General features: G+C 36.0%; 1 protein-coding gene across 1 annotated transcript in view; it reads left to right on the plus strand.

Moving 5' to 3' along the window:
- The window catches only part of EYS (eyes shut homolog), a 797,164-nt gene that overhangs the window by 444,750 nt on the left and 334,637 nt on the right, over positions 1 to 17,777 (plus strand). The window contains exons 32-33 of the mRNA XM_054514337.1: positions 7,437 to 7,627; positions 9,364 to 9,455. Coding sequence (XP_054370312.1) covers positions 7,437 to 7,627; positions 9,364 to 9,455 — 283 coding nt within the window. The remainder of the gene's footprint in view (positions 1 to 7,436; positions 7,628 to 9,363; positions 9,456 to 17,777) is intronic.

A 17,777-nucleotide genomic window follows, 5' to 3' on the forward strand; every position in this document is an offset into this window, starting at 1 on the left:
TTAGCTGAAGCAGAACCACACGCTGCTGATGTTTTTCCTGATTTTTATATATATATATGTATGTATGTATGTTTTATGCCTTCAGTGAGAGAATTTCTTCTATTCCTTTCTGACTGCCATGAACATAAACACCTCTTTCCATTATCTATATATCTGTATGTTGATGAGCTAGCCCACATGGCAAAAATCCCCTCTGGGACTAGCAGGCAGCAGTCAAGCAAGTATCAGTTAACTCACTAAGCTATTACTGCAATTAATAGATAGAGGCAGTAGATTTGAATTTAAAATCTACACTTCACCAGGAAACAGAATCCTGCTTTAGAAACTATTAATAATTTTCTGACCATAACAAAACAATTTCCTGCACTAATTGCATTCCAGGTCCCTACTATAATTCAAATGGATTCCTGCTAGAAGACTGCCTCCCTTTTCCCTGAGTTCAAGGAGGATATTTCCAGTTCTTTGCGGTCAGCATTTTTATTTTAAAAAATCTGAAAAATTAATTGTGTAAGAAAATATTATATGTATAGTTTTCTTGTTGCTTCTAACTGTAACTCCTGAAGAGAATGAGGAAAAAACTGAAAATTAATAGAAAGTGCAGCGTACTTCATAGAGTCCCCTTCATGGAGTGAGTAGCAAAGGTGAGTACAGACCTCACTCAAAAACATTACAGACTGGCTGTTGGACATGTAGGAGTTAAGAATCAAAACTTGGAGCAACAGACATGATTGACACATGTGTGAGGAAAGGAGAGGTGTGTAATAACTTCAGGGAAATAGAAGGAGCTCCCTGAGAATTAGGTATGATGTTCCATACCTTTAGGGCACCTGAATTCTACATATGTGTTTCTGCGTGTGTGTGTGTATATTTAGGCTAGTAGTGAAGATACTGTGAAGTAATAGGAGCTCTAAACAGTAATGTTTTTCTTTCAGAAGAATTTCAAAGGCTACTGAAATCCCTGGCTATGTGTAAGCTTGAAAAAGCAACAGTGAAGGGCGTTTATTCATAGCTTGTTTTTCTTTGCTTAAGAGCTACTTGTGGGCTGCACTGGCAACCGTTCTGGATGTTAACCACATTTTATTGTTGTCTAACACGCCACATTAGAGAACATTTCAACTTTGAGAGAAAAACATAACTATAATTCCCTGCTAGTCATGCAGCACAGACTTCTGTGACAGAATAAAACATGGATTCACTGTAATTGTGGGTTTGTTGTGTGGAACCAAAGGTGAAGCACATTGCAGTGAAATAGCTTTGCAACTGTAAATAGAAATAATGGTTGGAGAACATTGTTCTGCTCTGCCTTTAAGGTGTTTCAGCTGAAAAGACTAAATGAAGTGTATGGAAGTAAATGAGACTAATTTGAAAATAAACAAAAGCCTTTTAAATTGTGGTTACAAATATGAAGTAGATTATTGTATTTAAGGGAGTAAAGAGTAAAACTCATGGATTATTTTGCTGTGGCTGTCTTTCAGGACTTGGTGGGAAGATTGACCTTATTTTAGATGCAAAAGAGAGTGATTGAAATGACTCATTAAAAATGAAACTTCAAAGAAATTAGATTTTTTGAGAGAAAACAGGTGTAAGGAAAATCAAAGCTGAGGTGCTTTAAGCACATTGAGAGTGAAAAAAACCAAACCCCACTCCTACATGCATGGGTTACCTGAAACAGAAATTTCTAAAAGTGGTAGCAAAAAAAAATCATCATATGACTAATATTATCCATTAACCCTGCTTTTATAGTCTATGAAATTAAAAAAAAAAATAATAGGGAGATTAGTTCTTTGTAGTTAGGACAACAAGTATGTTTCTTCAGTGGTAAGATACCTGTTTCAATTTAAGTATATTTTCTCTTATCCCTCTGTCATTAATATCTACAAAGAGCCTGACTGGAGGCTCAATAACCTCCTTGTAAGACTTCCTGCTCAGCAGCAGGACTGAAGGTCCCCCATGCCTTCCTCCCACACTGAGAGCTCTGCAGTCATTCTTGGTGCATTGGGCTACCCTTGCAGTGTTATCGGTGCCCATAGGGAAGAGTAACAAGGGTTAAACATCTGTGAGCTGGGCAAGCCTGCTGGGGCCTGTGTAGAATCCCAGATCCTTGCTCTGACAGTGAAGCTGACAGACAAGCCTCTGAGGACATCAGGTTGGTTTGGTGTAAGGCCCCAGAGCTCACTCAATGAGTCTTTTAAAAGGATTTAACGTTATTTTTTGCAGTTTGAGTTAGATGCAAGGGAGACACTGACAGGATATTCTCAAAAGGGCAAACAAATAAAAACTTTACTGTCAAACTTCAGAAAATCTGGGAACTTTTTAATGTTAGAGCAGCATTAAATCAACATGAAGCGTTTCACAAAGCATTAATTTAGTAAACTCTAAGCCCATTCCACTTAGCAAACTCCAACCCATCTGACTTTAAGTTACTCAAACTTTGAGAAGAAGGAATTAGCAGAAAGACAGAAGAGATTTAGAAAAGAACAAATACAGGTACCACTTCTGGTTCCAGTGGTGTTCACCTGAGAGAAATTCCAAGAGGATGTAGGGTCAAGACCTGTGTGTGCCTTGTGCTCTGGCTTACATACCCATTAGCTTTCCTGGGCCCTTCCCTTAGGAGGGACTTCTGGTCATTTTGCCACTTGGGAGCTGGGTTAGGGCTCCAGGGTTGGAGTGTGGAGCATTGCCTCCCACATGCCAGGGTTTGGCCCCACAGCTGGAATCCAGCCCCTGGGGGTGCAGGGTGTGTGGAGCAGGGCAGCACCTTGCCAGGGCAAGACCTGACCTACCCCTTTCCCCACACATGTGCCTGAAATGTTTCAAGCCAGCAACTTCCACCAGCTCTGGGCTGAGCTGCCTCTGAGGGTCTCTTGAAGAACCTTGTTGCCTTCAGCAATTCACTGAGCAATTCACCATGTCTGCTGGTCCATCACATGTTTCCAGATTTCCAGTCTCTCCTGTCTCAACAGCCCACCCATCCCTACCTGTGGGGTCATGGCCTCTGGCCCTTTCTGTGTCTGGCTCAGCTTCTTCTCCACACATGCTTGTGCAATATTCTGCCTGATGGTGGCAGCTGCCTTCTCTGTCTCTACAACTCTGTCACCAGACAACACAGAGCTGCTCTCAGAGCCCACAGAGGGAGCTCATCACAAGCAGCAGCGAGAAGTGAGAGGGAACTGTGCAGACAATGGCACAGCCATCCATCAGTGTGGCCATTGGAGGGGCAGGGCCCTGGGTCCTGCCAGCCAGGCTCACAGGAGGTGCTGGCAGGGCTGGATGCCCAGTGTGGTGGGCCAGGAGCACACCCTGGCTGAGGAAGCCATGGCAGTTTGTATGGAGGAAGCTGACAAGGTGTCCCAGGGGAGGCACGGCTCCTTGAATGCTGTTTATGTAAACCTGGGACTTGGACATCCACTGGAAGTCATCAGCTGGGCTCGAGAGGTCTGCAAACAGCCCTGTGAAACAGTCCTTGCTCTGAATTTCTTGGTTTGCTTTTCTGTTTTGTTTTTTCTTTCGCCATTATCTGATTTTAAACAAACAGAAGTGGTTTTTATGACGACGGTTTTTTATGCTATTAAGAAATGTGTTCCTTCTTAATAAAAATAAATAAAATTTCAAATAGAAAATTAATTGCTATGATTTTTTTTCATGACAGGTCCTTTCCATAGGCAATAATGCCCTCTATTTGAATGTTGTAAGATAGTTCTAACTAAAAGAATAACAAAAGATGTGAAATATATGTCCATGAAAAATGGAAGACCAAGAGCTTGAATGGGAAGATTTTGTTCCCAGGTGTAACATAACAAAAAGAATTGCAGAAGAAAGAAGAAGAGCATTATTTTAATCCTCTTTGTGCCTGAGTCCATGCAAACTGCAGGGGCTACATTATACATAGAAATACATGGAGGCAAAAGCTCGATTACCAGGAGTGCATGCTTGTGAACATCTAAAAAGGTTTTATTATCTCTCTCTACTCATCTTTATAAACAAGGACTTACAATTGTGTAGCTCTCAAAAATTTTTAAATTTGCAGGCCTCCATTCTGAAGCTGATGCAGCTGATACTCACTGGAATAGAGAAAACCAGTAGGGAGTGGCAAGAGTTAATGAAGCTTGCCTGTCAGCTGGGTTCAGACCTGCCTGTGTATCTGCTTACTATTACAGCTGAATCTCAAATTTTTTAACATTCAGACATTTACCATTCATATGAAGTCTAGTAAACACAAAGCCACAGAGAGCTGGATGTGCGCGGGGGAGCAAGCTAAAGCTGAGAGGATTTTATAGACCAAAGGGCTTGTCTGTTTCTTAGGAAAGCAAGTGTTAGGCATTCCTAGGGAAAAATAAGATATGGTTTCAATTTTTCTTTTTTTTTTGTTCTAAAGGCTTGGGGGATGAGTCCTCTCCATTAGGACAAAAAGCAATCTAGGATGCCAACTCCAGAGGTCAAATGAAAAAACTGCATCTAAGTGCAGTAGAAGGATTATAAGCAAAGCTTATGTTCTATAAAAAGAAATTGTGTACTTTTACAAACAATGTGAGAATCTTAATAAGTAAAACCACACCAGCAGTTAATGTTAATAGCTGTTGTGGGAAGGTATGTAGCCTGTTTGTTATTGAAGTAGTATTTTTATGGATTTTACAGAAACCTGGAGCCTGCTAAATATTCTTCAGTGCTTTCTCTCATTAATTCTTTCCATATTTGTGGACTAGAGCAATTGGAGCAATTTTACTGCAGATGATTTGTTTAAGAAGTTTTCAGTTTAGCAGCATGAATGTATTTCCCAGAAGAAGCCAAACTGGCCTCAAATCCATTGAGTAAGCATGGAGTGTATTGTCTTGCAAGGCTTCATCACGTGCTGCCATATGAAGATAAAAATAAATGGATGTTGGTCAGAATAAAGTCACAAGTTTTGTCTGTAGTGCTCTGTGCACTTGCTACAATTACATGGAGAAAGCTAAAGGTAGATGCCACTAGCTTGTGCTTGTTTGGTCTTCCCTGAATTTTAGTAGATAATTCAGTCTGACCTCAGTTATCAGAGTTAAATTACAGTTTCAGGAATCGTTGAATAAACTCTTCCCACAACAACCTTTATTTTTCCTTTCTCTGCATGATTACAGATTTTACTCTTCTGTGTGATCTGGGGTCTCAAATGTCTTGTGTTAGCAAATCTCTGAAGAGCTAACATAGTTTTGACCTTTCTCACGTGTCAGCTTGATTATTCACTGAACAATGTGGGAGAGAAAAACAACCCAACAATAAAAACAACCCACCTCCAAAATATTTGGAAGGTAGCAGAAGGATTTAGGACTGCAGGAAGGGGAGGTTGTGTACAACTTTGCTGTCTTTTAGCCAAGCTGATCTCCTAAATGGATCAAGAAAAAGAGATGGTTAGATATCAGACTTTCAGGAGTGTGGGGATAACTGAGTGGTTCCTTGGGATAAGCAAAATCTATTCAGGGGAAATTCAGGGCAAGCAGAATGAGAGAAAGATTTAGAGCTCAGTGGCTTGCTCAGGAAGGAAAACAAACAAGGGTTAGCGATTGGCAATAATTCTTGAAAGCCTTTTATTTGAGAAATTGCCCTGTCTATAAAATGTAAAAAGCTTTCTGTGCCTTTCTTTTTAATTTAATTTTCTGAAATTTATACCTACAGGCTTATAGTTCAAAAAAGAGCTTTTAAGGATTAAATACAATTAAAATTGTAAAATCTCTTTTATTGCAGCACTGGTTATTGATTGGTATTGCTTGGAATTTTTGGTCTATGTTATTCTATGTTGTATGTATGCATATGTTGATGATTCTTATATAGTACTGAGAATTTCTTAAGAGCTTAGTTTGAGATTTGACCAGTGTGACTCGGACTTTGTAAATAAGTTTATGCAAAGTCATGAAAGGATAAAATTCAGCATACCCTTACAGTGAAACATGAAAGTTCAGCATCAACAGTTTTTGTTTTATCCCATTATCATTTTTGTTCAGAATTTAATCATATATAGTGAGGCATTTGGTATTGGAGTTGTTGTCACAAGAGATTAAAATTTTACCTGTTTTGGAAAATAAAGAGAGATCTGTGACCTTCAAAGATATGCTAAACCCCTGTAGAGTTGATTGAGTGAAATTTGACCAAAGGGAAATGGAATCATTCACTAATGTGTTGTGTATTGTATGCAGGTTGATAGTGTTGCACCAATATTTTTCACAAGATGGCTGAATTGTTAATATTTCTTTAAATTTTTATCAGTCTCGTGAAGCTGATCAAACAAATAATTGTGTGCTGTGAGACTAAAGCATATATACCTGCTTCTACAAAAATTAAAATACTTAACTCCTTATGTTACAAGTATGGAAGAGAACCCATATTTTTTAGTCTTTACAAGCAGACAAATGTAGTGATCTCAATTTTAATACTGGCAAATGAAAAAAACAAAGTGCAAGACTGCAGCTGTGTATGAATAGGTACCTATGTGCATGTCTCTTCCCTTGTAATCACACCATAAGGGAGAGAAAAAGAAGGGGAAAAATGGGGGAAAGTGAGCAATGAAAGGAGAGGAGAGGAAGGGAAGGGAAGGGAAGGGAAGGGAAGGGAAGGGAAGGGAAGGGAAGGGAAGGGAAGGGAAGGGAAGGGAAGGGAAGGGAAGGGAAGGGAAGGGAAGGGAAGGGAAGGGAAGGGAAGGGAAGGGAAGGGAAGGGAAGGGAAGGGAAGGGAAGGGAAGGGAAGGGAAGGGAGCAGAAAAAGTAGAGGAAAGGAGCAGGGAAAGGGAAGATGAGAAGAAAGAAGGGGACAGGAAGAAATAAAAAATACAAAGAAGCCCCTTTTAAGTGTCACCTAGTGGGCTTGAACCCATGTATTCACATATCTTTTCTATTTAAAAAAGAGTTGCATCTGCCCTTGCCAGGTATTGCATAGGGTGCTGAATGCTATGAGGTTTATAGATAAATGAGACAAGATGGATGTAAACCCAAGGGAAATTTTCATCTTTCACCATAGCACCAGAAAAGATTTGATATATTAAGATGCCAACTTCATAATTAGGATGTAGAATGTCTTCCTCCCTTTAGATACTGCGTAGTTTTTGTGGAGACTCCAAACCCATTTGTTCTTGCATCTAGGTTTGATGAAAACACCTGACTTTGAAGCAAATGTCGAGCCAAAGCTGCTAGATACGTACCAATTCTTTCATCTTTGTAGCCTAGTCTTTCAGGGATTGATCTATATGCTTGCTTAATATAATTTGACAAAAACCTTTATGTCTAGTTATATAAACTCTCAGTGTTAACCTTTGACAGAAGAAAACCAATATCATTTTTCAGATTCATTTATGAATCCTTGAAAGATATAAACAATTATGCTGTATCTTTGCTACCACTACCAGAATAAGAAAGCAGTGTGTGAAGAAGAAAAATGTCTTTGTATTCTTACATGTCTCAAAATTCTGTTCACAGATTTTAGTTATGCTCGCTACTATGGCGATTCTTACCTGGAATTTCAAGGCTTACATTTGAACATGCAAAATTTCATCCACCTGGAATTTAAGACCTATGATCCTCATGGACTTCTTCTAAATATTGAACAGAGCCCAGAAATAATACAACCTTTTTTAATTCGACTTTTCATCAATAATGGTACCTTGCAGGTAAGGCATCAAAATCTCCCACTGAAGGAAAAGTAAATAAAAGTTGAATCTGTAAAAATGTTAATATTTTTAAATTTTCTTACTGTAGAAGATAGTAAATAAAGCTATGGAGACTCTTGACATCTTCAGTATTTTAAAGAAGATAATTGTTAAACTTGCTTTCTGTTTTGTCCAATTTTTGGCTAATAGAGTCAATATGACTCACAAGAGTATACATCAAAACACAAAACCAAAAATGTAGGTTTTATCTTTACATGCTGTACAAATTAGGTTTTTTATATATACTTAGGTTTTTTATTAGGTTTTTATTTGTATTTTATACCTAAACTAACTGAAATTTCTCACATGGAACTTTATTAAAATTGTCATAAGGAAGGCCTATGGCATAGGTGTAGACATAGAAATTGAATGAATTGTTATAGGAAAATTTATCATGTTAGGGAATAGAGTGTATCTTTTTTAACATGTATCTATGAGTAGAAATCTTTGAATCCATCTATTATTTAAATCTCAGTTCCACAGGATCAGGAAAAAAAATTATTTGTGGACAGACTAACAAGGAATATATTTGTTTATTAACTTTAAAGAGTAAAGTGTTTATTGTGGTATATCTTTACCTTCCACAAATTATTCCATCTTTTCTGAGGAAGAGGTATTATTAGAGCTTTATTAAGCGATAGGCAGATACTAAAGAGGCTATAAAAAGATAATAAAAGAAAAGTTACTTTTCTCATTACTAATCTCCCAATTTTCTGCTAAAAGTTTCCCAAAGTACCTGTAATATATTCTTTTGTAAGAACTGTGAAATATCTGTTAGAAGCAGCATTTTGTATTATATTCACCTTCATGTTTTAAGACAATGACCATACTAAACAGATATATAAACTGAAGATGAATAGAAAAGAAGAAAATTACCTTTTACTTTATTTTGTTATATTGTGATTTTTTTTGTCTTTTATTATATTGTGACTTTGTCCAGAAAAAAAAAGGTGAGATTAGTCACGGGGAGGAAGTTATCCAACATTTAGAAAATGGTGATGGCTTTAAGTTCATCTTACTTGTATTCATGGTAAAGTAATGATGCGGAAAAATATTTTTCCAACATATCATAAGCACCATAAAATATGAAGGTATTTTAATTGACACAAATCTATTCAGAGATCCCAGTGTGCCATGTTAAAACTAATTGAATTCACTTAATCATTCACAAAGCTGGTCAATTAAATGTGGATTTAAAGCCCAATGAACAAATGGTTCTAAGCTCACAATCAAGCTACAATTACAAGTAGACAAACCATGAAATCAAGTGCTTGTTCACATTAGTATAGGAAATTAAATGGTGCTCCAAAATGCTCAAGCCTGCACGCTACATTACATGTTTGGAAGTGTAAGGAAGCCATAAAATGTTAAGTAAAATTCACCCATGGCCAGTGTTAATTTCAGATGGGTTGCAGATGGTTGACTTCTTTGCAAATCAGACCCATAATATCTGATTGTACAATACACAAAGATTAAAGCATTTTCATGCAGATTATGAAGCATATATGTGTACGTATTTCTGGTACAATAGGCTTCCTTATCCAGAACTTTCAATGAAACATTTATTTTCCTTGATACACATGACATCCTTCAGGATTTTTTTTGAAACCATTTATCATTTTAAAATTCAGGTTTCAATGCCTGAAACTGTTTAATTATTAGAAATAATGTAATTAAAACCTTTTCTCACTCTGTAGTACCAGTATTTATGTGATGACACAGCAGAAGTCAAAAACATCTCTACCACTGCTAGAGTGGACGATGGATACTGGTACAGTGTGCAAATTAGGTAAGTTTACTGTTTTCTGTTTTTATCAAAGATCACATAGTTGGGACCATTAGCAAATCCCACAGATATTATATCTGATTAACTATGATACCTGAACAGGTACTGTAAAATTATATTATGGTAGTCTGAGCCACAACACATCCTTGGAAAGAATGTTTAAATCTACAGTTGGACAGTGCTCATCACATCCCTGATGTGCTTAGTGGAAATAAATTTATTCTTATTGAAGTAATTTACTGTAGCAAACATTCAGTCAGGGAAGATGCTGCACAGTAAATCCAAGCTACTCAGTCCAGGAAATAGTTGAATTTCCAACAATGAGAGTGTGATTTATAGAAAAATCTTGGAAAATAAATAGATAGGCAGAAGCAGCACCATGACTTTCATTGCTGTCACTGACTTGCAGCTCATAATAGGATACATTATTCCTGTAAAAGTAACAATACATGCAACTGAAGGAGAATAAAATGAAAAGAAAATGAGGTAGGAAAATGAGGTTGGTAGTAGGCTTTCCATGGTGTTTGTACATAGATGTATCTAATGACCAAATATCTGTGCTCATAGAATCCACAGCCTTGGAAGTGAAAGTTTTGGGTTGACTTTATAAGAAAGTTAGGCACCTAGTGTGCTCTCTGGGTGCCTAGTTCCTATTAAGTAGCTTAAAATAGGTAAAATCCAGCCATCTTGTCCAGCAAGAAGAAAGCAAGCTAGCTGTCTGTTTGTCTCTCAGGAGTAAGTTAGTCCTTAAAATGTTTGTGGAGGAGTGCAGAAGGAATACAAACCTTTCACTGGAATAGGCCTTTTATAGCTATATCTGTCCAAACATTGTAAAATGAAGAATTTTTGCAGGGCAAAACTGTATCCCATTCCTTCCATGGGAAATATTGTGCAGTGTGTATCCATTATACTGTACCTGCTGCCTCAGATGTGGCAGTGAGTACTCGGTGAGGAGAACCAAAGTTTTTTTCTGCATTTCGGTTACCATTGCTATCATAATTTTTTTCCAGCAAGTTAAACCAGACTCATGGCTAGGACTGCTCAGTAACATACACAAATTAATGCAAGGAGCAAAAGCCAGTAATCCACTGTGGTTGTGCTTATCACCCAAAAAGGAGCAGCATAAACCAAGCCATACTAATGGAAGCTAAAGCAAGTGTAAACTCCTCTGTGACCAGGAAGAAATAGAACACAATATCTCGATGACACTGATAAAAGTGGGATTCTCTAAAATCTAGTAACATACGGAGTTCTGTTTATTTCCTGTTTATGACTCCCTCTCCATACCAAAATAGAGAAATTAAATTGGAAAATAGTTTTTAGAGAAGAACTATAAAGATGATAAAATCATTAAGCAGCTTCTATATGAATAGAGACTAAATACTCAAGTACTCTGCAAGCCCATTAAATACAAGTAAGAGAGGATCCCAAAGAAGACAAATCCCAAGTGACAGAGAAAGGGGATAAGTGGAGACATAAAATTTCTAGTTACTAAGATAGTTGAAATCCATTATAATTCAATTGTTATTCCTCTGTTATTCATTTTAAGAAAGATTTAAGATCCTGAAAATAGCAAAAGTAGGAACACTTGAATCCTCAGTAATGTGGATCTCCCTACAATGCCTTTTCCTGGCACTGTAGCATTCAAACTGTGATGTCACTGTCATCCCTCAGAGATCCACTAATTACCATGATGGGAATACAATTATTCTATGCATTTTCACCCTACTCCATCAAGCAGAAAAACGCTTGAGTCTCTAAATCAGCCCATGATGATAGCCCATGACAAAAGAAAACCAACCTAATTTCTTTATTTTGATTTTCCTTTTGAGCATAAAAAAGAAAGGAACTTTCTTTCATTTGCAGGAATTATTTCAGGACAGCTCAGGAAATGGGCCACACTTATTTCTCCTGCTGAAAAGAAGGCATGCATACCATTTAGGAGACTCAGGCTAGTTACAGAGCAATTAATAATTAATCATTCTACTCACTTTAGAAGAGTGGAAATAGTTCTGGAAATAGTTGTTTTAGGATGACATTCTGCAGATGACACCAAGTTGTGGTGCGAGCATTGGTTCACTGGAGGGCAAGAAAGTTCTGCAGAAGGATCTGGGCAGACTGAATCAATGGGTCAAGGCCAATTGTGTGAGGCTTATGAGAAGTGGCTGAGGGAGCCAGAGCTGTTTGGCTGGGAGAACAAGAGGCTGAAAGGAGACCTTATGGCCCCCCTACAACTCCCTGAAAGGAGTCTATAGTGAGCTGGGAGTCAGACTCTTCCCCCGACTAACAAAAAATCAGACAAGAGGCAATGGCCTTAAGTTGCACCAGAGGATGTTTAGGTTGGATATTTGGAAAAATAATCTCCACAAAAAGGGTTATAAAACACTGAAAGAGGCTGTATAGGGAAGTGGCTGAATCACCATCACTGGAGATATATATAAAACATGTAGACATGGCAGTTAGAGCTAGGGTTTAGTGTTGGATGGACTTGGCATTGCTGGTTTAACAGTGGAGCTTGATGGCTTTAAAGATCTTTTCCAACCTAAACAACTCTGTGATTCTATGATTCTAAGATTCAAAATATTAATGTAGATGTCAGAAAGATTTGGAGTTGCTTCTCATTGTCATCTCATGCATTTTCATATGTGCTTGAATTAATTATAAAGTATATATCCTGTATACATATGCTTTACATTTTTTCCTATCTTGACAATTAAATATATATTGTTGACAGTTAAGTTTGATAGAGTCAGTCTTGAAATATGAGTTAATTGTTTTATAAAGTTAACATTTCATTTAATCAACTGTAGTGTAATACAGCATAAGAAAACTTAAAATAACTTTGGTGAAAATTTTCTGTAACTCATTCAGCAACTTTCTAGAGGCTTGCAAATATTAATCTTCACAGAACTGATTTTCAGTGAGATAAATATGTTAAGTTTTGAACAATGGTATCTGGGAAACCGGTGAAGTTAAATGGGAATGTAGGAGATACTGCATATTGTAACATAGCGGGTATGCACACAAGATTTTCTTTGTTGTGCATATGTTAAGCATCATGAACAGATATTGTGGATAATACAATAAATTTTTTTTTGAAAGAAAATGCTAATTTTAATTATTTAATGTTATCTTAATTTTTTGGAGCTCTTTTGATGTAGTCCTGTGATGGAAAGGATTTTGTCTTTTCAATTAAGGAAAAGCAGTGCATTTCAGCTACTGAAGATAAGCCATCTTCAAAGAGCGTGACGCCTCTACAATATCATATTAAATGAAAGTAGACTTAAAAGTAGTGACTGCTGTTAAATACAAGTTTAAGTACAGTGAAAATTAGATAGTGATTGTATCTTCCTTTTCTCCTTACAAGAGAATATTTTACTGCTTCCTTTATCCCACAGAAATAATTCCTCACAAAAATAAAATAAATGACACACTATCTAATGTTTGCAAAAAATGTGCATATTGCTGTCAAACAATGTCCTTTATCCATATCTCATGGTTCGTCATGATATTCATGCTGAAAGAAAAGTAGCAGCATTGCTGAAGTACATTTTTCCTGATGATGGAATATTGAGACTACAAAAACTGTAATAATTTAATAAATTTGATACAATGTAAGGACTGTATTTGCTTCAAAATCTGGGATATTGTGGATAATTTGGGTTGGAATGTAACTTTTTGCATCAGATTAGTCTAATTTGTGGCATTGGCTGCTAAAACAAACATAGCCAAGGTTTGCCTCAGAGCAGTGCCTGAAAGTTCCATTTCATGTGTAAACTACTGTGGTTGTGTACTAAGCCTGTTAATGAAACTTCATTGCAGCTGTTTCACTCACATTTCTGACTGTTGTTTTGGTTTTCTTAAGAGTGTTACCAGGGAAGTGAGTGAGCTACAGTGAAAAATGGATATGGGCAATATCCCAAAGGGATTGGATCACTGCAGGATGTTGTGAAGAGAAGAAAATGTTAGACTCAAGCGCTGGAAGGTTTACATGTTTGGTTTGTAGTGAAGATACAGTTTTCTTACTGGCAATGCAGGGGATGTTCAACCACAATCTTCTCATTCCAGCCTTCATAAAACTGCCTACATTAACTTCTTTAAGCTTTTTCTTCCTCAATCTTTGTCATCAAAACAAGTTGATAAAACAATATGTATTGCAGAAACAAACCAAACTGCAGCAGCAATATTAGAAATTTTCCTTTTCTTGCCCCAGTATTCTTCATTTCAGTACAGATACAAATAGTTTCCTCAATTATGTAAAAAAGTATTTTTATATAATTGAGGTCTCAGATTATATTTGTCCATTGCTTTAGGAAATTTGTCTATTTATAAATTTATTATGCAATAGATGTCATGAATGCAACTTCATTCTTTAATATGAGTCTATCGTGTTTGAATTTTTTTTTAATTGTCTGAGATCATAAGGATTATAATCTGGTGTTGTGCTCCATTGGAAACTGACTGTAAAATCTGGCAATTGCTTTTCAAATTGTGTTTTATTCTTCTACTTTAACTTCTATTGTTTTTAATTTGAGTTTTGCACTAGTAACCTATAGGACTTTTAGTGATTGATTGTCTTGCTTTTGAGATGCAAAAGTTTTCTGATTCCTTTAGTCAGAAAAAGATCTTTATAATCATGCCAAAATGCAACATATGCTCATTCAGGAGCTTTTATATTGCTTGTTTTGACAGCTTTTTATGAGGGTCTGAGATAATCCATATGGTGCAAAGTATTCTGTATTTATTATCCTTCACAACATGCTAAAAACATCATATTTTCCCTAGGGCTTTTAGGCAGGTGAGATAAGCATATGATAGATAAAGTGGGTAGCAAATCCTGCAGATGCTTCTCTGTTTTGCTTTTTTTTTGGTTCCTTTTATTTCACTTTTGTTATAAATTCCTATTTTTATTTTATCACAAAGGTGCAGAATTTGACCTTTATTTTTAGCATGACAGCAAAGGGTGAAGAAGTCACTCATCTGTTGTTTCATGTACCATGTAAATGTCATATACTTATTGAAAATATCCTTAATGGTCCATATCCTCAAGAAGCAGTGTAAATCAAAAGATATTATTACCCAATGCTGCTGTTTAGTTAGAGAGCTGTATTCAATATTTATGAAATGCAGTGAGAAATATATTCTTGATATAAAATAGCTTCAGGGTCTTTTAATTTTCTTCTCATCTCCCAGGAAAGCTGTCAATGGACTTGCATCAGCTGCAAGAAGTTTAAGTACTTGGGTCCATCAGTATTTAGCCTGTTTTGTATTTGTTACCAATACAAAAGATTTAGGAAGTTGCTGACCTCTAAACTGGCCATTGACAGGGTCCTCACAAACATACTTCTTAGCCATGGTTGTGGTGGTCTTTTTTTTCAGTCCCTCCTAAAGTGCCTGTGTAAAACTAGGGGTGAATGAAATACATGTGCTGACTTATCTAATAATTTCTAATTTTTGTATGATCTGAAACTTTCCCAGATCAGTGGAGCTTACTTGGAAAAAGTACAGGTTTTTTTACTTAGTTCAATTTATTTATGATGTATTAACACTGGTAAGAAAATGACATTTGTATTTTGTTAAATTCACTGTATTTTAAATCCTAAGTAGGTTATATCTACTACTTAATGTCCAATATACATTGCAGAGATGCCAAGTCACTGAAAACAAATGGGTTTGAGAATACAGTTTAGAAATGCAGGCATTTCCATTTAATAGGGAATGAAAATAATTAAAACATTGGAAATATCAATACTGATGTCAAGCCCTGGATTTGTAAAGTGGAAAATAGGAATGAGTTGATCATGAAGTGTGAAGAAAATTTGAAGGATTCTTTTTTTCATTTTGGTTTGGGGATTTTGGACAAAGATAAAGAAATTTAACGTTGAATAGATATGGTAACTATCACACAGATGAGCAGGAAAAATGAACAATATCCCCAAAAAGGGTATTATTAAATACTTTGTGAAAGGAAAAAGATACTAACTTTTAACAGCATAGGTTGACTATTGGCAAAGTAGCTCAAAAGTTGGACAATTTCTGGGGCTGAAGATTTCTGTTACACGATGACACTATTACTGCCTGCTAGCAGAGCATAACAGTGCCACAGAAATGGAAATGCTGGATTGAAGCAACAGAATCAAAGGAGATTCTGATTTATGAACTGTGAAACTGAAGCCAAATAATTATCAGAAAACGCTAAATAGAGGAAAAGTTCTGAAATCTTTCTAGTCAGAACACATGTGTTTTCCAGTTCATTCTGCTAATGTGCACAGTACATTTAGAGAGAGTTAATTTGATTTTAGTCCTTTCACAGATTAGTAGAGGAGGAACTAAGCCAATAATATTCCCTCTTGTGACTAATTTTTTTTATTATTATTTTTTACTTTATCTCATAAATACTTTATAACTTAAACCTTCTTTAATGTATCTTTCTATTTGGGAGCTGGGGTTGTTCAGCTGGAATAAAAGGAGGTTCAGGAGACACCATGTTGCTCTCTATAAATACCTGAAAGGAGGTTGTAGCCAAGTGGAGGTCAGTACCTTCTCCCAGGTAACAAGATGAGAGGAAATGGCCTCAAGTTGCACGAGGGGAGGTTTAGGTTGGATATTAGGAAAAATTTCTTCACAGTATTGGTTGTTAAGCATTGGAAAAGGCTGCCCAAAGTGTGACCTTCACTGGAAGTATTTTTTTTAAATTTAGAGGTTGCAGTTAGGGGCATGGTTTAGTGATGAACTTTGCAATATTAGGTTAATGGTTTGACTGGTGACCTTAGAGGTCTTTTCCAACCTTAATTATTGTATTATTCTGTGATAGTTCTCCCTTTTTAATGACCTAAAACACTGTGGAAATAATGACTCTGTAGATGCTAGAGAGCAGCAACTGCATCTCACTATAAAACACAGATATGAAAACTGATCCGTACTAGGTTGATCCATACATAGGTTGAATAGGAGAATGCATTTATTATATCTGCTGCTGAACAATTATTAAGGAAAGAGACCATCCATGAATTTATACTTACCCAGTTTCCTCTGTGCATAAGCATAGATTTCTGTAGCTTAAGATCATTTTTGTGCACAAATACCAGAAATAAGTTTCAAGTACAGTGTATCTCTGCAATCATGTTCTATTAATCCTAGGTATTTTTAAATACCAGTTAGGCTGAACTAATTTTTTTAAGAAAACATCTTAAGCTTCAATAGTAGAACTACTGTACCACAACAACACAAATGGTTCCACTGTTGTTTGAAGTGTCTTTATTGTGAAAAAGAATATTTTTATTTTAGATTCAGAAATTATTTGTTTGGTTTTTTTTCATTACTAGAAATTGCCTTTCTTTGTCTATCTTTATCACAAAAAGCAAACAACTTGCCTCTCTTACTGACTGCTGCATATCACCAAGTGCCATATCTGTTAGAGATATTGTCTAAACAATTTATGTATTTGCTGGAGGCTTTTCCTCAGGACATGTCTTTAGCTGGTTGTCTGTTTAAGAGTATTTAAATCCTGTTCTATCCCATGTGATCCATACAATAGTTCTTAACTCTATTGTTCACATTATTAATTTCACAGAATATTCAAAATTTTCTTACCAGAATAATTCAAATTGCTATTTTTTAAAATAAAGTAATAATATTATCAGCTGAGTTTTTAAATACATTATAAATTTTTTTTCTTATAAAAAGTAATTGAATGTACCAGTATCCTCTTTCTGAATGGATTTTGTTTTTAGGAAAAGCAGACATAATATATATAATGCACACAATCTAGTATTTCCTTTTATACACTTAAATGCACTGAGGACTTTGATTTTGTAATCAAAGTGATTTTAAGAACTCTGGTTTTCACGTATGATATCAATATATTTTATACAATTTGTGCATATTAATAAGGAGTAAATATACTAGCTATCATAAAAGATGCTTAGTGGAGAAAAAACAATGTAGGTTTTAAAAAATATTTATAAACTTCTTTTCTTTCTATGGCTGAAAGTATATCATGATTTAAACATAGCAGCATAAAGTAAGATAAGCTACCATTTTTATCTAAGTTAAAATTTCTAAAATTTCTTGGGTTTAAATTTTCAGGCCAGAAGGGAACATTATTTGACCACCAAGAGACCACTAGTTTGACCACTTCTATATCTTAAATGATCAATATTTTGTTTGAAGTCTATGAAAAACATAAACTTCATTTAAATCAAGCCCTTCTATTAAAATATTTCCTAAGATACACTTTACTGTGGTCACCTCTTCCTAAACCCACAGCATTGGGCAGTTTATGTATACAGATCATTCTGTCTGGCAAACCCCAGCCAGTACTTC

Source organism: Molothrus ater, chromosome 3 (assembly GCF_012460135.2).
Source record: "Molothrus ater isolate BHLD 08-10-18 breed brown headed cowbird chromosome 3, BPBGC_Mater_1.1, whole genome shotgun sequence".
NCBI lineage: Eukaryota > Metazoa > Chordata > Aves > Passeriformes > Icteridae > Molothrus > Molothrus ater.